The sequence below is a fragment of the Bombina bombina genome, chromosome 3 (genome assembly GCF_027579735.1).
Source record: "Bombina bombina isolate aBomBom1 chromosome 3, aBomBom1.pri, whole genome shotgun sequence".
NCBI classification, from domain to species: Eukaryota; Metazoa; Chordata; class Amphibia; order Anura; family Bombinatoridae; genus Bombina; species Bombina bombina.
Window position 1 is genome coordinate 669,289,883 of NC_069501.1, and position 21,824 is coordinate 669,311,706.

The 21,824-nt window shown below is 38.2% G+C and overlaps 1 protein-coding gene across 1 annotated transcript in view; it reads left to right on the forward strand.

Annotated features, from left to right (window-relative positions):
* The window catches only part of STYXL1 (serine/threonine/tyrosine interacting like 1), a 206,971-nt gene extending 187,207 nt beyond the window's left edge, over positions 1-19,764 (forward strand). Inside the window, exons 8-9 of the mRNA XM_053707418.1 lie at positions 1,602-1,714; positions 18,949-19,764. Of these exons, the coding sequence (XP_053563393.1) occupies positions 1,602-1,714; positions 18,949-19,080 (245 nt within the window). The 3' untranslated portion in view covers positions 19,081-19,764. The remainder of the gene's footprint in view (positions 1-1,601; positions 1,715-18,948) is intronic.
* The last annotated feature ends 2,060 nt before the right edge of the window (positions 19,765-21,824 follow it).

A 21,824-nucleotide genomic window follows, 5' to 3' on the forward strand; every position in this document is an offset into this window, starting at 1 on the left:
CATTCAGCTTTAGTCGTCGGATGAAGAGGATGCTCCGCGTCGGATGTCTTGAAGATGGACCCGCGCCGGATGGATGACGATAGAAGATGTCATCTGGATGAAGACGTCTGGAGGACCACTTCGCCCGACTTGGATGAAGACTTCTCCTGTCTTTGTTGAGGACTTCGGCCCGGCTTGGATGAAGACTTCTCCCGGTAAATCGATCTTCAGGGGGTTAGTGTTAGGTTTTTTTAAGGATGTATTCGGTGGGTTCTACTTTTAGGTTAGGGACTTTGGGCTGCAATAGAGCTAACTGCCCTTTTAACGGCAATGCCCATCCAAATGCCCTTTTCAGGGCAATGGGGAGCTTAGTTTTTTTTTTATAGTATTTTATTTGGGGGGTTGGTTGTGTGGGGGGTTGTTTGTATTTTTTTTTTACAGGTAAAAGAGCTGATTACTTTGGGGCAATGCCCCGCAAAAGGCCCTTTTAAGGGCTATTGGTAGTTTAGTTTAGGCTAGGGTTTTTTTTTTATTTTGGGGGGGGGGCTATTAGATTAGGTGTAATTAGTTTAAATATCTGTAATTTGTTTATTATTTTCTGTAATTTAGTGTTTGTTTGTTTGTTTTTTTGTACTTTAGCTCATTTAATTTAATTTAGGTCATTGTATTTAATTTAGTTAATTTATTTAATTATAGTGTAGTGTTAGGTGTTATTGTAACTTAGGTTAGGTTTTATTTTACAGGTACTTTTGTATTTATTTTAGCTAGGTAGTTATTAAATAGTTAATAACTATTTAATAACTATTCTACCTAGTTAAAATAAATACAAACTTGCCTGTAAAATAAAAATAAACCCTAAGATACCTACAATGTAACTATTAGTTATATTGTAGCTAGCTTAGGGTTTATTTTACAGATAAGTATTTAGTTTTAAATAGGAATAATTTAGTTAATGATAGTAATTTTTATTTAGATTTATTGTAATTATATTTAAGTTAGGGGGGTTAGGGTTAGACAGGTTTAGGGGTTAATAACTTTAATATAGTGGCAGCGACATTGGGGGCGGCAGATTAGGGGTTAATAAATGTAGGTAGGTTGTGGCGACATTGGGGGCGGGAGATTAGTGGTTAATAAATAGTATGTAGGTGTCAGCGATGTTGGGGGCAGCAGATTAGGGGTTAATACATATAATGTCGGTGGCGGCGGTGTCCAGAGCGGAGATTAGGGGTTAATAAATATAATGTAGGTGTTTTGTTTGCTTACTTTTGCAAACACATATCCAAGTGTTTGCAAAAGTAACTTTATCTAGGGATTGAGTATGGGTAGTGGAGTTTGATTATGTGGGCAAGGTTGATGCGTCCATGGGAATTGGGACATTAAAAGTGAGGATTGGGTGGTCCCAGGCTTCCCATAAGGCAACTGTAACATAACTAGAAGAAAGAGTGGCAGCGTTGCTTTTCTCCAAATTCAAGATCTTCCCTCAATGAGTGATATGATTTTGTTTCTGGAAGTGAATCTGTAAGTAAGCATTTGTTAATGGATTACAAATTATATAAATGCATTAAAAGTTGAGACTATTTCAATTGTTGAAGAAATTTCAAATACACATTTTCTTTCCCTAGAATCTCACATGGCTCCCACTATGGCGGTTTTGGTTGTCTCAAAACTGGGGATCAGTCGCAGCAGTGCAATACTCATAGCATATCTCATGTACCACCATAAGTACGCATTACAGGTAATTTATCACAAATGCTGTCAATCACCTTTTTTATATAAAGGACCCAGTGCTGCAAATAAAAGAATGCCATCCAGTATCATTAGCAGATTATACATAGCCATGAATACCCTTCAATTTAACCTTAGAGCCTTGTTAGAAGGATTTGCTGTACTTCAAATTGGAGTTAAAATGCAAAACTCTTGGGATTAAACTCCTGGCCACTAGGAAGAGGCATATATTCCAACCAAGCGCATTTTATCCCTCCCACCTCACTGGTGTGCCAGTCTAATCTTTGCCTACCAGGAGGTAGGTGAATAATTGAGGCACATTTTCCCCTTCAGAGAGCTGCTACTGAGAGACAGAGGTGAAATTGGAGTATGGGGCAGTGACATAATTACTCCCCGTGAAGGAGTTAGTCACAAGCCTGCCACAGGTGTCGCAGGGACGGTCCCTTAGCCTCCTCCTGTTGGGTCATTGATATACTTCTCACTTAAATCCTCTTCTGTAATATGCCCAGCACTGGATGGGCTACTTACTGGAAGCAGTCATTTTTAAGGCTGGTAAGCACAGTGGAGTGAGTGCATGTCAGGTAAGTCTATTCAAAATTGGCACTCACATAGCCCACAGGCTGTTAGCAGGTACATTTTGACATGTTGCATCATAGCCAGAGGACATTACTTAGTACAGACACTACCACATTCACATTGGACTTTAATTGATTATTATCTATGTGTGCTGGGAGACTTATTAGACAACAAGGGTACCTTTATTGAATACACACTTTATTTCTTTTGTACCACATATTTATCTGTACATGCTCCTAGAATGTTCCCTGTATTTTATTTCACTTTGCAATTTAAGCGTGCTTCTTAGCATGTTCCCTGTATTCGACTGGGCTATTTGTAGTCAGACTATTTCTATATATATTTCCTTATGTGCTCCATATTGCACACTGGCTCATCTATGCAGTTTTATTTCTGATCCATGCTACAGAGCGGTGCAACCATACATCAATATCGCTCTTCAGTCTCTACTATGATTTGAATGCAAATACATTTTACGCTGGCAGCTAATTAGTTAAAGGGACATTGTAAAAAGAAGCCAGGGAGTGATTAAAACGTAACATTTATTTAGAATTTGCAGTGCATATTAACACAGGTAAACTGTGAACAGGGTTGAACACGTCAAGTGATAGCTAACATATTTCGTCCATGGCCGTAATCATAGCTGCTATGTACAAGTGATGAGTGACTTTTAAAACACCTATCAACCAATGATAGAATAAAACCAAGAATTACATAATTACCATCAATTATCAATCTGCGTCTGCTGAATAAGTACCTTAAAGTGATAGGACTTAACATGCTGAAGACAACATAATTAATATGAAATCAATTATATAAAGGTCTGAGTGTAACCAAATACAGTTATAGACATAATAAATGTTGATATAAATGTAAGAATAAATGCAAAGCTAATATACTGTTCCCAAACTTGTGTACATCCTCTACATTAAAAAGATCAATTTTTAAAACATTTGTACATTACAAAAGATAGATGATAACTGATATAATAGGCAAAAAAAAATCATCATACAAGCTAAACTTGTATTTGAATAACAGAATTAAGAAATTCACAATACTCGAAACGATTGATAAAAATATCAATGTGATGGCAATGTGACCTAAATAGGAATACTGCTATTAATATTACTAATGGTAATAGTAGTTATTTTTATTTGTTTTCATGTTATCTGTAAATTGACATTACTAAATATGCGCATATGGAAATCTCTGAATAATATAATATAGATGCCTCTATCCCATAGGAGAGATAAAACAATGGAGTATATGGGATAAGTAATGTAGTATAGGTAAATATACAAGAGACTGGGGATAAAATGCAACTCATTGCCAGTAATAAATAAGATCATATTTAGAATTCACACCGGATGGAAATCTGGTACGAATTCTGAATATCCAGTACATTACGTAGGCGTTTTGGTCATATACCACAATTGAGAAATGATGATGAAAATATATCTTATGCATCCCCTGTTAATGTTTCAAGAGGGGTTAATTTACTGTCTTTCCAAGAGATTTGTGATATTAAAGCACTTAGGGCAAGATTACAAGTCGAGCTGCAAATCTGTTATTCACATTGGGAAAAAATTGGGAAGCAGATTATCTGAGTTGTCTATCTCTTCATCCAGAGGAATGGTCCTTACATCAGGATGTGTCCAATCTGATTGTAGAATGATGGGGTCTTCCAGAGATAGACCTGATGGCTTCTGGTTCGAACAACAAACTCCCCAGATACTTTGAAAGTTCCAGGGATCCTCAAGCAGAGTTTGTAGATGCTGTAGCAGCTCCCTGGTCAATTCATCTAGCTTACATATTTCCTCCAACAGTTCTGCTGTCATCGATAATAGCTCAGATCAAACAGGAACAATCATCAGTAATTTTGATTGCTCCAGCCACGCAGAACTTGGTTCGCAAATCTTGTTCAGATGTCCAGTTCTCCTCCATGGTCTCTTCCTCTAAGGCACAACCTTCTGTATCTGGGTCCTTTCTATAATAAAGATCTTGAGCATCTCAACTTGAAGGCTTGGGGATTGACCACCTGATTTTAAGACAGAGAGGTTTTTTCTGATGAGGTAATTGAAACCTTAATTCAGGCCAGAAAACCAGTTACAGGGAAAATATATCATTTTTGAAAGCTTTTCTTACTTGGTGTCAGAAAAATGGTTTTAGTTTGTATACTTTTAGATTTCCTAGAATTATTCCATTTCTACAGGAGGTCTTAGATAAAGGTTTATCTGCTAGCTCTTTAAAGGTCAAATTTCAGATTTGTCTGTATTATTCCATAAAAAAAATTGCTAACATTCAAAGTTTTGTTTAGGCTTTAGTTAGGATTAGACCAGTAATCAAACCAATCTCTCCTCCCTGGAACCTAAATTTGGTTCTTAGAGTTTTACAGGTTTTTCCTTTTGAACCCATGCATAGTTTGGACATCCAGCTCATGGAACATTTTGTTTCTTCTAGCAATATCTTCTGCCAGAAGGGTTTCTGAGCTGTCTGCTCTTTCTTGTGACCCTCTTTCTCATTAATCACCAGGACATTTTGAGGTTTGGGTTTGGACCAGCGCCAACTCAGCCCCTATGAGCCTAAGGGTGGTGGCACCTAGTAGCCACCGGGGTGGCAATTAGTATATATGAGAATATCCCTTAAGGCGCCTATCAAAGGATGGCAGAGGGGAAACAAAATATATAACAGGTTGATCTGGACTGTAAGGTATTCGGTACTTAAACCAAATGTGTGAGTGCTGGGTGAAAACTCAAGGTGTCAATTAAACATATAAATGAATAGTATTTTTGAATTCAGTGTAAAATATATTTAATATTTGGACGATTAAAAATACATTACCCATAAAAACACATTAAACCATAAAAGCATAGAAACATATAAATAAAAAAAATATATATATATATATATATCATGGATCCATGATAAACATCAGCTGATTATAATGTTTAAAATTAGTAAAAACAATAAGCTATATTACAATGGTACCGCACTGTGTGAATGGTTACAAATAAAATGGAAATGAAAAAGAAGTCCTTTGGGTTCAACCAATCCTGTGAAGTAGTCTATAAAATAAAATAAAGTGCTGTAGTCCTGCGTGTGATTGTCACAAAGTAATAGTGTCCAAATCCTATGTGTAGAAATAAAGTTGAATAAAATAAAATAGAATCCAAATTGTGTGTAAATCCTGTGTTGAAAAAATCCTGTGTTGAAAAAAATGATACAATGTCTCACAGGGAAAACAATACGTGTTTGTCCAAAACACTGAGTGGTAGCAAAAAATAAGTGATACAAAATATGTGACAAATTCCAAAAGAATATTTATAGTGATCCAAAAATTAGAAGTAATGTATAAAACTCAAAAGATAGCGTAAAAAATATGTGACTGTGTGACAGCAAAGTGATGCTGGCGGGGGAGGACTCCTAAAATCCTCTAAGAGTGGACTTCTAAAAGACGAATATCAACCTAAAAGGAAGACAGAAAACAACATAGTGCAATAACGTTTTTAGCATTAAAGAAATATGGAAATAGGCTTACCAATCGGTCTGTGACCGATTGGTAAGCCTATTTCCATATTTCTTTAATGCTAAAAATTCTTCTACTTCTACTTTTTGGATCACTATAAATATTCTTTTGGAATTTGTCACATTTTTTGTATCACTTATTTTTTGCTACCACTCAGTGTTTTGGACAAACACGTATTGTTTTCCCTGTGAGACATTCTATAATTTTTTCAACACAGCATTTTTTCAACACAGGATTTACACACAATTTGGATTCTATTTTATTTTATTCAACTTTATTTCTACACATAGGATTTGGACACTATTACTTTGTGACAATCACACGCAGGACTACAGCACTTTATTTTATTTTATAGACTACTTCACAGGATTGGTTGAACCCAAAGGACTTCTTTTTCATTTCCATTTTATTTGTAACCATTCACACAGTGCGGTACCATTGTAATATAGCTTATTGTTTTTACTAATTTTAAACATTATAATCAGCTGATGTTTATCATGGATCCATGATATATATATATATATTTTTTTTTTATATGTTTTTATGGTTTAATGTGTTTTTATGGGTAATGTATTTTTAATCGTCCAAATATTAAATATATTGTACACTGAATTCGAAAATACTATTCATTTATATGTTTAATTGACACCTTGAGTTTTCACCCAGCACTCACACATTTGGTTTAAGTACCGAATACCTTACAGTACAGATCAACCTGTTATATCTTTTGTTTCCCCTCTGCCATCCTTTGATAGGCGCCTTAAGGGATATTCTCACATATACTCATTAATCCCCAGGATAAGGTGGCCTTAATGACAAAATGTGACATTTTAACAAAAGTTGTTTCTTCTGATAACATCAGGGAAATTATTGCTCCTTCTCTTTGTCCTAATCCTTAAAATTCTAAAGAAATACTTTTGCATAATTTGGATGTTTGTTCTGATTCACAAGGCTTACTTAGAGGTGGAAAAGTTTCCCCCAAAAAGCTTTACAGTCCATTCTACTGATCAGTTTCCACTTCCTGGGCTTTTAAAAATGAGGCTTCTGATGAACAAATTTGCAAAGCAGCAATATGGTCATCCCTTTGTAACTTTACAAAATTATACCATTTTAATGTTTATGCCTTCTCTGAAGAGGCTTTTGATAGGAAAGTCTACCAGACAGCAGTGCCTGGAAATGAGGTGCCTTCCTTATACAATAAATGTTGAATCTTTTTATCTGGCTTATACTTATACTGCTTGGGTATTAGTATTCCAGGAGTAATGGATCGTGGACACTCCCCACCTTATGAAAGAAAATAAAATGTATACTTATAAAACAGAGAACAAACGAATGATGCAGAAAAAAACAAAATAAGTGGGCGTGAGTGGAGACTTAGCTGTTACTATCGCAACATGCAGAGTGTGGTTCACTTTTGGGGGTTAATGTCGCCGCTATCCATATGTCACAAGATGTACATCTTTATAGTGTGTTAATACATCAAAGCAATGTAACAAAGCAAGGCAAGGCAGTGAAGCGTATAGAAATAGTTATTGCTTTGAAAATAGACAGGCTGCAGTTGTCAGGAAAACCAGGTCCCGCATACATAAAAGCTTCTAATAACATTTAGGTATAGTGAGTATATTCTCAGGCCCCATTAAATGCAATCAAGCAAAGTAGATGCAGAGCGTGTGATCCTCATTCAAAGCAGACTGTATCATGCATACGCTAATAATTGCAGTTAGTTCAGAATTAAGCAAAGGAGGTATATATAACAAGCGGATCTATCCTGCAAGGCAGCTGTGTTAAAGCGATGTTAGTAAGGCAGGTAACAGTCTCATAGAGAACTAGGTTTCAAACGGCTGGAAGGTTGTGATATGCAGGATAACAGTGTTCACATTCAGTGATACAACCTTATACAGAGTAATGCAAGACAAATAGCCCCAAGCCGTGACAGATAATAAATGTCCGTTACTCACTACCTTCTCTTCATGCCGTCTGTAATCAACTCGTTCAGTGGTCCACTTCAAAAGCCTCAGTTGCAGTCTCTTTCGCAGTGTATTCAGCTCCAACTCTGCTCATCTAGTCTCCACTGTGTAACACGCCTCTCAGCTCCTCCTCCGGTGGTGACGTCACCCGGCAGGGCCGTCCGGTCTCACTATGAACAGTGAGTAGGAATGGAGTCCCAGTACTCCATATAACGTAGTAGAAAAAAATCCCAAGGTAGTTCAAGTAAGAACGCAAAAGTGCTTGAATGAATAAAAACGGATTTTATTAGGACGAATTAAAAATAGTACAAAAATAGGCAGACTCCAGTAAACAGATGGGAGTGTCAATAGTAGGTCTGACCAGTTTCAGCCACACTGTCTGTAGTCATAGACATGTTGCACCTGTATAGGTGCAAGCTATTTAAAACCCTTAACTCCTCCCTGGGGAGGTGGTAAAAGAAACTGACTCCCAGGGTTTAACCCTTATATATACTTATAACATATAAATCAGTAGGTGGCAAAAAACAAACAAACTGACATATAATAAACATTCCCCTTAGGTAGATGATGAATTTAAATATTGTCAATTGATGTAATAGCCTAAGATGGTATAAAACAGTACTAAATGAGTAAATAAATGGCCCTATAAAAAGAATTAACAAAGATATTCATGTTAGGATGGTAAAATGCACCTGGATACAAATCAACTATTGAACATGATATAATATTAGGGACAAAGGAAGAAACCATTGTCTTTAGACTTTGATGATGTGAGGATAGATATCAATTAAACAACTTAAAGAATTATAGTGAGTTTAAAAATACTCCTAATCTAAATTGTGTCTGATATATATACATCTCTAAAGAACAGGGGATAATTCTAGAAAAATATAGAAAAATATAAATAGATGTATGGGTCACATGAGGGTATAAAGAAGGATTTTCATACATAATATATGATATATACTATATGATATATACAAATAACCTCTATGGAGTAAACAGATGTGCCCGAGAATTGAAAACCACATTAGGATGTGGACAGACAAAAGTTACAATGAAATATACAAAAAAAAACTCAACCCTGGGAATGAATACTGATACTGACCCAAACTAGCATATATGAATAATCAGGTGATTAAGCAAAAATGGAAGCACATGTATAGGCCACTCAATGCATTAGTATAAATCTGACATATGCAGACAATCAATGTTGCCAATAGTTGATGATGTCAAATTCTGAGTTGAATCCCCTAGGTAGCAGGCAACCGAGTTTGTGAATCCAATAGATCTCTTGTCGACACAATATATGAAATTTGTCACCTCCCCTGGGGGGTCTCACAATTTGCTTGATTGCCTGCCACCTAAAGGATCCAACCTGTCCGTGATGAACTTCCAAGAAGTGTTTGGACAGAGCTGAAACTGTTCTGTCATGAGAGATGTGAGCTAAATGCTCTTTTATACGTGTCCCCACCTCTCTAGTCGTTCTTCCCACGCACTGTCGATGGCACAAGGTGCACTCAATAAGATACACCACAAATTTGCTGCCACACTTCACGCAGCCCTTGGTCTCAAATGTTTCAGCCCCTGTAGCTGAGGTGAAGTGGGTAGCGACTTTGATATGATCGCATGAACCACAAGATCTCTTTCAACAGCGGAATGTTCCTTTGAAATGTAGCCAGGAACTTCTGCTTGGTTCTTCCCTAAGTAAACTTGGAGACAACAAATTCCCTAGTGTCAAGTTCCTCCTATATACAAAGTTACAGCCATCTTTTATTATCTTACGCAGGGATTTATCCCCTCGCAGGATAGGGATATTCTTCCTAACTATGTTGCATACTTGATGGTATTGATTGGAGTATGCGGTAATGAGAGTGGATGCATTACGCGCTCTGGACTTTTTACCATCGGGACTGGTAGTCCTGTGGAACAGCCTAGATCAATCCATCTGGTCGACCTCATGTCGTGCTCTCCCAATTACCTTTACTGTGTAATTTCTTTAAATTAAGCGCTTGTTCAGGTCCTCGCTTTCTCTATAGCAGTCCTCTCTCCGGGAACAGTTGCGCTTGATGCGCATAAACTGGCTTTTAGCAATACCTCTAAACACATGTTTAGGGTGACTGCTATTCGCATGCAATAAAGTGTTCCCGGAGATAGGCTTGTGATAGAGCGATGATGTAATCCTGTGGGTATCAGAGTCACCCATCAGTGTTACATCCAGATACTTCATAGTTTTATTGTGCCACTGGTAGGTGAATTTTAGACCCACTTCATTACAATTCCGTTGGTCAACCAATTCTTGTACTTGTGTCTCGCCCGAGGACCAGATGATCAAAAGATCATCTATGAACCTCAGATATTTCATGATAGACCCAGAAAAAGTGTTTCCACCTCCATAGCCGTGGAACCGCTCCCACCACCCCATATAGAGGTTTGCGTAGGAGGGGGCAAATTTTGCCCCCATAGCGGTTCCACGCCTCTGGAGGTAGAAAGTATCTGAAAATTTGAACAACATAACTTTTTCAAATTTTCAGATGAAATATCTGAGGTTCATAGATGATCTTTTGATCATCTGGTCCTCGGACGAGACACAGGATTACATCATCGCTCTATCGCAAGCCTATCTCCGGGAACACTTTATTGCATGCGAATAGCAGTCACCCTAAACATGTGTTTAGAGGTATTGCTAAAAGCCAGTTTATGTGCATAAAACGCAACTAGAGAGAGGACTGCTATAGAGAAAGTGAGGACCTGAACAAGCGCTTAATTGAAAGGACTTACCCAGTAAAGGTACTTGGGAGAGCACGACAAGAGGTCGACCAGATGGATCGATCTAGGCTGTTCCACAGGACTACCAGTCCCGATGGTAAAAAGTCCAGAGCGCGTAATGCATCCACTCTCATTACCGCATACTCCAATCAATACCATCAAGTATGCAACATAGTTAGGAAGAATATCCCTATCCTGCGAGGGGATAAATCCCTGCGTAAGATAATAAAAGATGGCTGTAACTTTGTATATAGGAGGAACTTGACACTAGGGAATTTGTTGTCTCCAAGTTTACTTAGGGAAGAACCAAGCAGAAGTTCCTGGCTACATTTCAAAGGAACAATCCGCTGTGGAAAGAGATCTTGTGGTTCATGCGATCATATCAAAGTCGCTACCCACTTCACCTCAGCTACAGGGGCTGAAACTTTTGAGACCAAGGGCTGCGTGACGTGTGGCAGCAAATTTGTGGTGTATCTTATTGAGTGCACCTTGTGCCATCGACAGTACGTAGGAAGAACAACTAGAGAGGTGGGGACACGTATAAAAGAGCATTTAGCTCACATCTCTCATGACAGAATAGTTTCAGCTCTGTCCAAACACTTCTTGGAAGTTCATCACGGACAGGTTGGATCCTTTAGGTGGCAGGCAATCGAGCAAATTGTGAGACCCCCCAGGGGAGGTGACAAATTTCGTATACTGTGTCGACAAGAGATCTATTGGATTCACAAACTCGGTTGCCTGCTACCTAGGAGATTCAACTCAGAATTTGACATCATCAACTATTGGCAACATTGATTGTCTGCATATGTCAGATTTATACTAATGCATTGAGTGGCCTATACATGTGCTTTCATTTTTGCTTAATCACCTGATTATTCATATATGCTAGTTTGGGTCAGTATCAGTATTCATTCCCAGGGTTGAGTTTTTTTTGTATATTTCATTGTAACTTTTGTCTGTCCACATCCTAATGTGGTTTTCAATTCTCGGGCACATCTGTTTACTCCATAGGGGTTATTTGTATATATCATATACAGGGAGTGCAGAATTATTAGGCAAATGAGTATTTTGACCACATCATCCTCTATTGTCTTACTCCAAGCTGTACAGGCTCGAAAGCCTACTACCACTTAAGCATATTAGGTGATGTGCATCTCTGTAATGAGAAGGGGTGTGGTCTAATGACATCAACACCCTATATCAGGTGTGCATAATTATTAGGCAACTTCCTTTCCTTTGGCAAAATGGGTCAAAAGAAGGACTTGACAGGCTCAGAAAAGTCAAAAATAGTGAGATATCTTCCAGAGGGATGCAGCACTCTTAAAATTGCAAAGCTTCTGAAGCGTGATCATCGAACAATCAAGCGTTTCATTCAAAATAGTCAACAGGGTCGCAAGAAGCGTGTGGAAAAACCAAGGCGCAAAATAACTGCCCATGAACTGAGAAAAGTCAAGCGTGCAGCTGCCAAGATGCCACTTGCCACCAGTTTGGCCATATTTCAGAGCTGCAACATCACTGGAGTGCCCAAAAGCACAAGGTGTGCAATACTCAGAGACATGGCCAAGGTAAGAAAGGCTGAAAGACGGCCACCACTGAACAAGACATACAAGCTGAAACGTCAAGACTGGGCCAAGAAATATCTCAAGACTGATTTTTCTAAGGTTTTATGGACTGATGAAATGAGAGTGAGTCTTGATGGGCCAGATGGATGGGCCCGTGGCTGGATTGGTAAAGGGCAGAGAGCTCCAGTCCGACTAAGACGCCAGCAAGGTGGAGGTGGAGTACTGGTTTGGGCTGGTATCATCAAAGATGAGCTTGTGGGGCCTTTTCGGGTTGAGGATGGAGTCAAACTCAACTCCCAGTCCTACTGCCATTTTCTGGAAGACACCTTCTTCAAGCAGTGGTACAGGAAGAAGTCTGCATCCTTCAAGAAAAACATGATTTTCATGCAGGACAATGCTCCATCACACGCGTCCAAGTACTCCACAGCGTGGCTGGCAAGAAAGGGTATAAAAGAAGAAAATCTAATGACATGGCCTCCTTGTTCACCTGATCTGAACCCCATTGAGAACCTGTGGTCCATCATCAAATGTGAGATTTACAAGGAGGGAAAACAGTACACCTCTCTGAACAGGGTCTGGGAGGCTGTGGTTGCTGCTGCACGCAATGTTGATGGTGAACAGATCAAAACACTGACAGAATCCATGGATGGCAGGCTTTTGAGTGTCCTTGCAAAGAAAGGTGGCTATATTGGTCACTGATTTGTTTTTGTTTTGTTTTTGAATGTCAGAAATGTATATTTGTGAATGTTGAGATGTTATTTTGGTTTCACTGGTAAAAATAAATAATTGAAATGGGTATATATTTGTTTTTTGTTAAGTTGCCTAATAATTATGCACAGTAATAGTCACCTGCACACACAGATATCCCCCTAAAATAGCTAAAACTAAAAACAAACTAAAAACTACTTCCAAAAATATTCAGCTTTGATATTAATGAGTTTTTTGGGTTCATTGAGAACATGGTTGTTGTTCAATAATAAAATTAATCCTCAAAAATACAACTTGCCTAATAATTCTGCACTCCCTGTAGTATATATCATATATTATGTATGAAAATCCTTCTTTATACCCTCATGTGACCCATACATCTATTTATATTTTTCTATATTTTTCTAGAATTATCCCCTGTTCTTTAGAGATGTATATATATCAGACACAATTTAGATTAGGAGTATTTTTAAACTCACTATAATTCTTTAAGTTGTTTTTTTTTTGCAAATACATTTTTTATTGAAGTTGAAACAAAGATTGACAAACAGTATTCACCTTTAAGATAATATTACATCCAATAAAGTATTACAATGCCTATAAGCAAATATTAGTGACAACACAGAATGCGCCTGTAATAAGAGAAATACATATCAAAGATTAACATGGTGCTAGGCAAAAGCTTTGGTGAAAGGAATTAGAACTTCATTTTATATTATAGTACTAGCAAATGATTTCCACTACCTGATAGGAAACACTTATTGACATATCTGAATCAAGGTATCTGCCTGTGGAGGGTTAGCATATGAGACGGCCACTCTTGGGCCGATATATATAAGGGGGGGGACTATCAGCGGGCGAAAGCCGCTTAAATATGTAGAAGCAGGGGTGGTGGAGGGCGGAGCCAGTTAGTATGTCAAATTTATAAACAGGGGTTACTCAGGGTATGGGAATTTATATGCATAGTTGAGGGGCTTTCAATAAGATAAATAAGGGGAGTTCTTAAGAAAGTTATATGGAGAGGGAAGATATTAGTATGTATGAATTATACAGGGTCACTGGGTGAGCTCCTCTCCTGGGGAAATGTCAGCTATAGACGGTGCGGGAAAAAGGAGAAGGGATTTGACCCGCAGGCAGCCAGTACCGGCGGGAAAGGGAGGAGAGGAACCCAACAGTAACAGGGTGTGAATTGTTAACACGTCACACTGCCTCGGCCGCTGGCAGTGCGGAAAAATGCCAAAATATACTGGGGTCTCAGAAATACAAATGTAATGTAACATAACACTTTCCACTATAATCCCCTGTAACATAAGGATGCAACCATGTACAATCATTGATCCAAAATAAATTAGTAGCCCCAAAGATTGCGATAGCTAGGAATAAGGATATTCAGTAATTGTAATACTAGCACATTGCAGTAATATTGGCAATTCAAAGGACTATAGGCAAATATGACCTAGTAGGATAGGATTATGTATCAGAGTTAACATTAGCTGCAAACATTATAGGACAGAGAACATTAAGCGCTATCTGAATATTACCCAAATAAAACATATTGTGACACTGGACACTGACAACATCATATTAGGTATTTCCAAAATATATACTCAGTTTTAGCTCCGTGACCTTAATAACGGAAGTACAATATAATATAGCAGACTCGGCATTTCTATCACATTGTAAACATGTGCAGAACATTGTATAGAAGAGAGAGCAACTCTAGAAGGCATTGGGAGGACTGAGTATCTAAGTATTGAGCACACTGTATTAAAATTAACACTATACAATAATAAGTGATATTTGGCTAGAAGAGTGTCTCTAGGGATTAGCTTAGGTAGGACACGATAACTATTACTTGAAGTATACACAAAAAACAAAACAAGAAAACAGAAAAAAAAAGAAACATGTAAATATGAATCGTGATCATACCACAAAGTATAGTCTCCTAATTCTCAGAAAGGTGGCTTAGCATGTAGAGAACTATCTATTGTAAGATGAAGAACTACATCAAGTATAAGTTGGAATCTCTAAAGTAGTTCCTCTAATAACCACTATTGCAGAATATTATGTTCACACATATATATATGCTTTTAAACTTTAACATAATTAGGCTGGTTATATTAATGTCTCTTGACTGGAAGATGTGAAAAGTTAGATAGGATATATGAGATTATATAAACTATGTATAAGATAAACATCGTACACTGAAGCAAAAAAAAAAAAAAAAAAAAACAAAGCAATTTCTGCAAATACAGAAACTCAATAAGACACTCAAATATCTGCAGTAGTATCCAGGCTTCCATATTAAAGTCAACTAACATCATAGCAGGTCTGGTCCTTTACTATTACCCAAAGCAGTCTGTCGATGGCAAAGTAAAAAGGGTCACTAAAGACCTACGTGGTATTGCTAGGGAGCTGTAATACTTAGTAGCATAGTTTGGGATCCACTTTTCATGTCCATTGTCAAATATGACAGGGCGAGGAGGTTGCAAAGGTACCCTCTGACATTTCCCAGTACTAAAAGCAACCTCCCGGATCAAAAGTACCCCTTAACAGACCATAGCTGATCCTGTGGGGTCTAGTAGGTAACTGGCATAGAGCATACCCTGCTAGTAACTTAGTAAATGAACAGAGCGTCTATATTAAATGTCCAGAATTGTAACTAAAAGACTAAGTAAGAAGTACACACTGTATGAAAAGCTAATAATATTAAACGTACATTCTATAAAAGATTAAAACTAGATCTCTGCTGAGAACGTGAATATAGAGCAATGTAAGCATACAATTACTGGGTGGTGGTATCGTGATAAAACGACTATCATAAACAGATAAACAGGAGAGCAATAACTAGCCCATACATGCAATTTTAGAGTCCAATAGGCTATAATAATGTGAGGTATCTTCTCAAATATATCAGATGGTGTTCTTATTGTAAGTCCAAGTGACTGTCCCTGATAGAGATATTGTGTATTTGTCTCAGAGCTGTGGAAAACTCAGAACGCTGAGAATGTGAATATAGAGCAGTGTAAGCATACAATTTCTGGGTGGTGGTATCATGAGAAAACAACTATCATAACTAGATAAGTAGGAGAGCAATAACTGGCCCATACATGCAATTTTAGAGCCCAATAGACTTTAATAATGTGGGGTATCTTCCCAGATATATCAGGTGCTGTTCTCGTTGTAAGTCCGAATGACTGTCCCTAATAGAGATATTGCGCATTTGTCTCAGGGCTGTGTATAACTCAGAACTGTAATCCGAAGTATGTCTGGCCCCCTGGGTCAAAAGGGCTCCCTGCCCAATCCATAAGCACAAGTTGCGCCTCTGCTGAGTAGCCAGTGTCTGACATAATACTGATGCCGACTTTTAGGAGCCCACATAATAATGTCCTCGGGTGTAGGGGAAGGTAACTGGCGTAATCAAGTACCGCATTACCCATCCGCCAGAAAGTTAAGGCTTTGAGGTTTCTCATGTGGCTTTTATCTTTCCCCTGTGGCAGGGGTGTCCCCGGTCGAGCTGCGTGGAGAGTTCCAGGATATATGCTGGTGACAAGGGTCTGCAGGCACATCACAGGATTGTGCTGGGAGCGTTTCACCGGCTGTGACATCTCAGCCATCGCGCGGTGTAGGTCAGCTATGAGCAATGGTGCCGGATCTCCAATAATCAGGCCAGACAAGTTGCCGGGCAATCTCCAACCGGATAACCATTCTTGCGGTCGGTTTATAGGGCAATGGCTACACAGGGCATCCTCAGATTGAGCTGTCACATAGGTGTCCGAGTTAGGAAAGGGAGAGGCGCCATCTTGGTTGCGCAGCTCCACCAGAGTAGTCTTCAAGCTGTGAAATTGGCTGTCCGCTTTCACAAACAGGTCCTCTAACAAAGAGGCAAGATGTATAGGAGAAGCTTCCATTCTAAGAGTAGAGTGAGGATAAAATATAGGCACTCAGGATTCATAAATTTGTGCTTTAAGTGTCAGGCTTCAGGAGCTCTGCTAATGTGCGTCTTTCCTCTCTAATAGCTGGCTCCGCCCCCCTCTTTAAGTTGTTTAATTGATATCTATCCTCACATCATCCAAGTCTAAAGACAATGGTTTCTTCCTTTGTCCCTAATATTATATCATGTTCAATAGTTGATTTGTATCCAGGTGCATTTTACCATCCTAACATGAATATCTTTGTTAATTCTTTTTATAGGGCCATTTATTTACTCATTTAGTACTGTTTTATACCATCTTAGGCTATTACATCAATTGACAATATTTAAATTCAGCATCTACCTAAGGGGGATGTTTATTATATGTCAGTTTGTTTGTTTTTTGCCACCTACTGATTTATATGTTATAAGTATATATAAGGGTTAAACACTGGGAGTCAGTTTCTTTTACCACCTCCCCAGGGAGGAGTTAAGGGTTTTAAATAGCTTGCACCTATACAGGTGCAACATGTCTATGACTACAGCCAGTGTGGCTGAAACCGGTCAGACCTACTATTGACACTCCCATCTGTTTACTGGAGTTTGCCTATTTTTGTACTATTTTTAATTCGTCCTAATAAAATCCGTTTTTATTCATTCAAGCACTTTTTTTTCTAAAATGTATACTTACCTGAATTCATATAGTGGTTAGAGTTCACAAACCATGCTCTGCATGCATATAAAAAATTCTGGCAACATTTCTATTTTGCACCTCTGTATTCCCTGCTTTGTCCTTTCCTAGCTTTCTTTGCTATTTCCCCTGCTTGGCTATACGTACGTCTGGAATACCAGTGAGGTGGGAGGGATGAAGTGCTCTTGGAAGTTTTGGGAATCTTTGCCTTCTCCCAGTGGCCAGGAGTTGAATACCAGGAGTAATGGATCATGGACTCTCACCACCTTATGAATTGCATTACAAGTGGCTGGTTAATTCTACTGCAAGCTTCTGGTAGAACTTTACCTTAAGAGGTCAGACCTCTGGTTAATTGAAAAAATGTGCTCCAATTGCCCCCCAAATAAAGTGAACAGTTCCTTTATGAAAATGAAAAATATCAGCATCTTTTTTTTTTTTTTTTTTTAAATAGCAGTTATAAGGCGTTAAAGTGAGGGGATGTGGGGTGTTAGAAAAAAAAAACAGCACTAAAAAGTGCCTTTTGTTTAAATTGTAAATATATATGTTATAATATGTGTATATACATAAATAAAAAAAAAAAATATATATGTGTATATTCATATATATTTTAAATATGCTGCCCAACGCTGCGCAACTTAACCTCTTCCCTGCACTAGGTTCTGTGCTGTGTCTATCGTTATCAGAATGAGGCTATGGAAGCACGTTCTAGTGAGCGCAAAGCATCCATGCAATCGCATTGCACTTTACTTGAAATTTTCGTGAGCCGGTATTACTGAGTGGAGGGCAAATATCGCGTTTGCAAAAGCACAATTTTGCTGTCCACTCGTAATCTAGCCCATAGCGTTTGCAGGGTCGCTAGTGCTAAAATTACAATGATACACTATAATGGCTATTTAAAGGGACAGTCTACCATAGAATTTTTATTGTTTTAAAAGATAGATAATTCCTTTATTACCCATTCCCCAGTTTTGCATAACCAACACAGTTATATTAATATACTTTTTACCTCTGTGATTATCTTGTATCTAGGAACCTTCTTCCAGCCCCCTGATCACATGACTGTGACTGTTTATTATCTATTGTCTTGCATTTAGCATTGTGTTGTGCTAAATCTTAAATAACCCCCTGTGCCTGAACACAGTGTTATCTATATGGCCCACGTGTACTTTCTGTCTTTTTGTGTTGAAAAGAGATTTAAAAAGCATGTGATAAGAGGCAGCCCTCAAAGGCTTACTAATTAGCATATGAGCCTACCTATGTTTAGTTTAAACTAAGAATGCCAAGAGAAAAAAGCAAATTTGATGATAAAAGTAAATTGGAAAGTTGATTAAAATTAAAAGTCCTATCTGAATAATGAAAGTTTAATTTATACTAGACTGCCCCTTTAAGCTTACCAAATAGAAATCAATGTTAAAAAATCCCATTTCTGAAGTTAGCGATGCACAAGGTCACATTACATGATGAGATAGTCCTTCATGCATGGTATCTTGTATAAAAATGATGCTTTAACATTGTTCTGGTTTCCTTTTCAGGAGGCATGGACACACCTTTTAAAATGTAAACCCAACATGAGGCCAAACAGAGGATTTGTGGAGCAGCTTTCTAAATGGGAGAAAACCATCATAGGACAGCAAGTCACAGACATATCAGATCCTAAATTTTGATTACATTTTTTTTACACATATTATTACCCCATTATATGCTTTAATCTGTTTTAAAAGGATATAAAACCCAAAAATGTTCTTTTGGTTTTAAGACAATTTAAAAAAAGTTTCCAATTTGCTTCTATTATTAAATTTGCTTTGTTCCCAAGGTACACTTTGTTGAAGAGATATCTAGGTAGGTCTCTGGAACACTTCATGACAGGAAATAGTGCTGCCATCTAGTTTTCTTGCAAAACTGCTGTCATTTAGTGCTCCAGACATGAGCTTACGTCCCTGCTTTTCAACAAAAGATACCAAGAGACCAAATACATTTTGATAATAGAAGTAAATTAGAAAGTGGTTTAAAATGTCATGGTTAATCCAAATCATGACAGAAAGAGTTTGGGTTTTATGTCCCTTTAAGAATTGAATTCTTCCTAGTATTTGGTGCTTCAGCTCTACCATATCTAATGACACACCATTATATTATATATCTACCACTGTTTTTGTAAAGGAACATATTGGAAATACAAACTTCAAAAAAGAACAACTGTATTGAGAGAGATATGCTAATACACAGGATAATACTCAGTTATGTATTCCAATGTGTTTGTCACTTCTGAACAGTTATAAAAAAATATTTGTTACATACCAATAAATATAATATGTAATTACAATAAATAACATGTTGTATATATTTAACGTTTTGCCGCCGTTATATTCCGTCAAATCAGCGCTGGGCTTTAGTGCCGTTATGACGGAATACAACGTCATAGCCAACGGCTTCCCTGAAGCCAACTGCGCTTCCTGGATTTGATTGCGGTCTGGAGGGCATTCCTAGCGTCATAGGGACGCCCCCCAGACCCGATCCAATAATTGAAATCTCGCGATCGTTTGCACATTATAACCCTGTCATGAAAGGGTTCAATCTTTATATTGTTTTGAAAATAAATTAAATTTCATGAATGCCATTGTTTATTTAAATTCAAGTTGATTATTTAAATAAAGAAATCATGATAAAATGAAGAAATCAACAAGAAACTGTTAATTTATGATTTAAATAAAATAAATGACAAATCCATAATTTAACCCATTTGCTACCTGGAATTTCAGAGAAGAACTTGCCCAAAATACCTGTCAAAACTATATATATTTTTTTAGTAGACAACCCAAGGTCTTGATCTAGGCCCAATGTGGTATATTCCATGCCGCCATTTCACCTCCAAATGCGATTATATAAAAAATGTAAAATTTTTACAAACTTTGGGTTTCTCACTGAAATGATTTACATACCTCTTGTGTAATCCTAACACAAATGGTTGTAAAAGCTTCTCTGGGATCCCTTTTGTTTAGAAATAGCAGAAATACATGCCTTTGGTTTTTGGTAATTATAATGTTGCTAATTGCAGCTGCGCACCACACTTCTATTTTTCCCAGTAGTGAAGGGGTTAATCAGGTACCTTGTAAGGTTAATTTTAGCTACAGTGTAGAGATTACCTTCCTACCTCCCCCACTGGTCACCACCATCTTAGGTACTGGCAGACAGTCTGTCAGTATACAGTTTAGTTTTTTTTTATATTATAATTATTATTTTTAGATATTTTTTTCTGCAGCTTAGTGATCCTCCTCAGCCCTCCCACCTCCCTGATCACCCTAAATAGCGCTCTAATTGCAGCCTTCTTTAGTACTGGCAGCTGTCTGTCAGTACCTATAAATAACTATTTTTTTTTGTTTTTTCTAGTTTTCTGTAGTTTAGTGGCCCCCCCACCTCCTGCGATCATTAGCTAGGGCCCTCCACCCCACCTTTTTTTCTGTAATGTACCTCCACATCCCTCCCTCATAAAGTGCACATCCTGCCGCATTGGCAGTCAGCTCTGCTGGTACAATCACAACCGCCAACCCCCTTGAATGTCCCCCAAATACAGGTTAACATTACCCCATACTGGTCCCACTGTCCCCACTTCCTTCTCTTTCCCCTTCTTTTTTTCCTCTTTTTCCTTTTATATAGTTTCTTTCCTATCTTCCTCCATATCTTTTCCGGTTTAACTTCAAGAGAATTCTACTGACTTGAGTGCTAGTTAACAAACCAACGGCTATATTTAGAGTTTTGTCGGTAACGACCCACGTAGCTAACGCTGGCTTTTTTTCCCCCGCAACTTTTAAATACCGCTGGTATTTAGAGTTCACAGAAGGGCTGCGTTAGGCTCCAAAAAGGGAGCGTATAGCATATTTACCGCCATTGCAACTCTCAATACCAGCGGTGCTTACGGACGCGGCCAACTTCAAAAACGTGCTCGTGCACGATTCCCCAATAGAAAACAATGGGGCTGTTTGAGCTGAAAAAAAACTTAACACCTGCAAAAAAGCAGCGTTCAGCTCTTAACGCAGCCCCATTGTTTCCTATGGGGAAACAGTTTCTAAGTCTGCACCTAACACCCTAACATGTACCCCGAGTCTAAACACCCCTAACCTTACACTTATTAACCCCTAATCTGCCGCCCCCGCTATCGCTGACCCCTGCATATTTTTTTTAACCCCTAATCTGCCGCTCCGTACACCGCCGCAACCTACGTTATCCCTATGAACCCCTAATCTGCTGCCCCTAACACCGCCGACCCCTATATTATATTTATTAATCCCTAATCTGCCGCCCCCAACGTCGCCTCCACCTACCTACACTTATTAACCCCTAATCTGCCGACCGGACCTCACCGCTACTATAATAAAGTTATTAACCTCTAATCCGCCTCACTCCCGCCTCAATA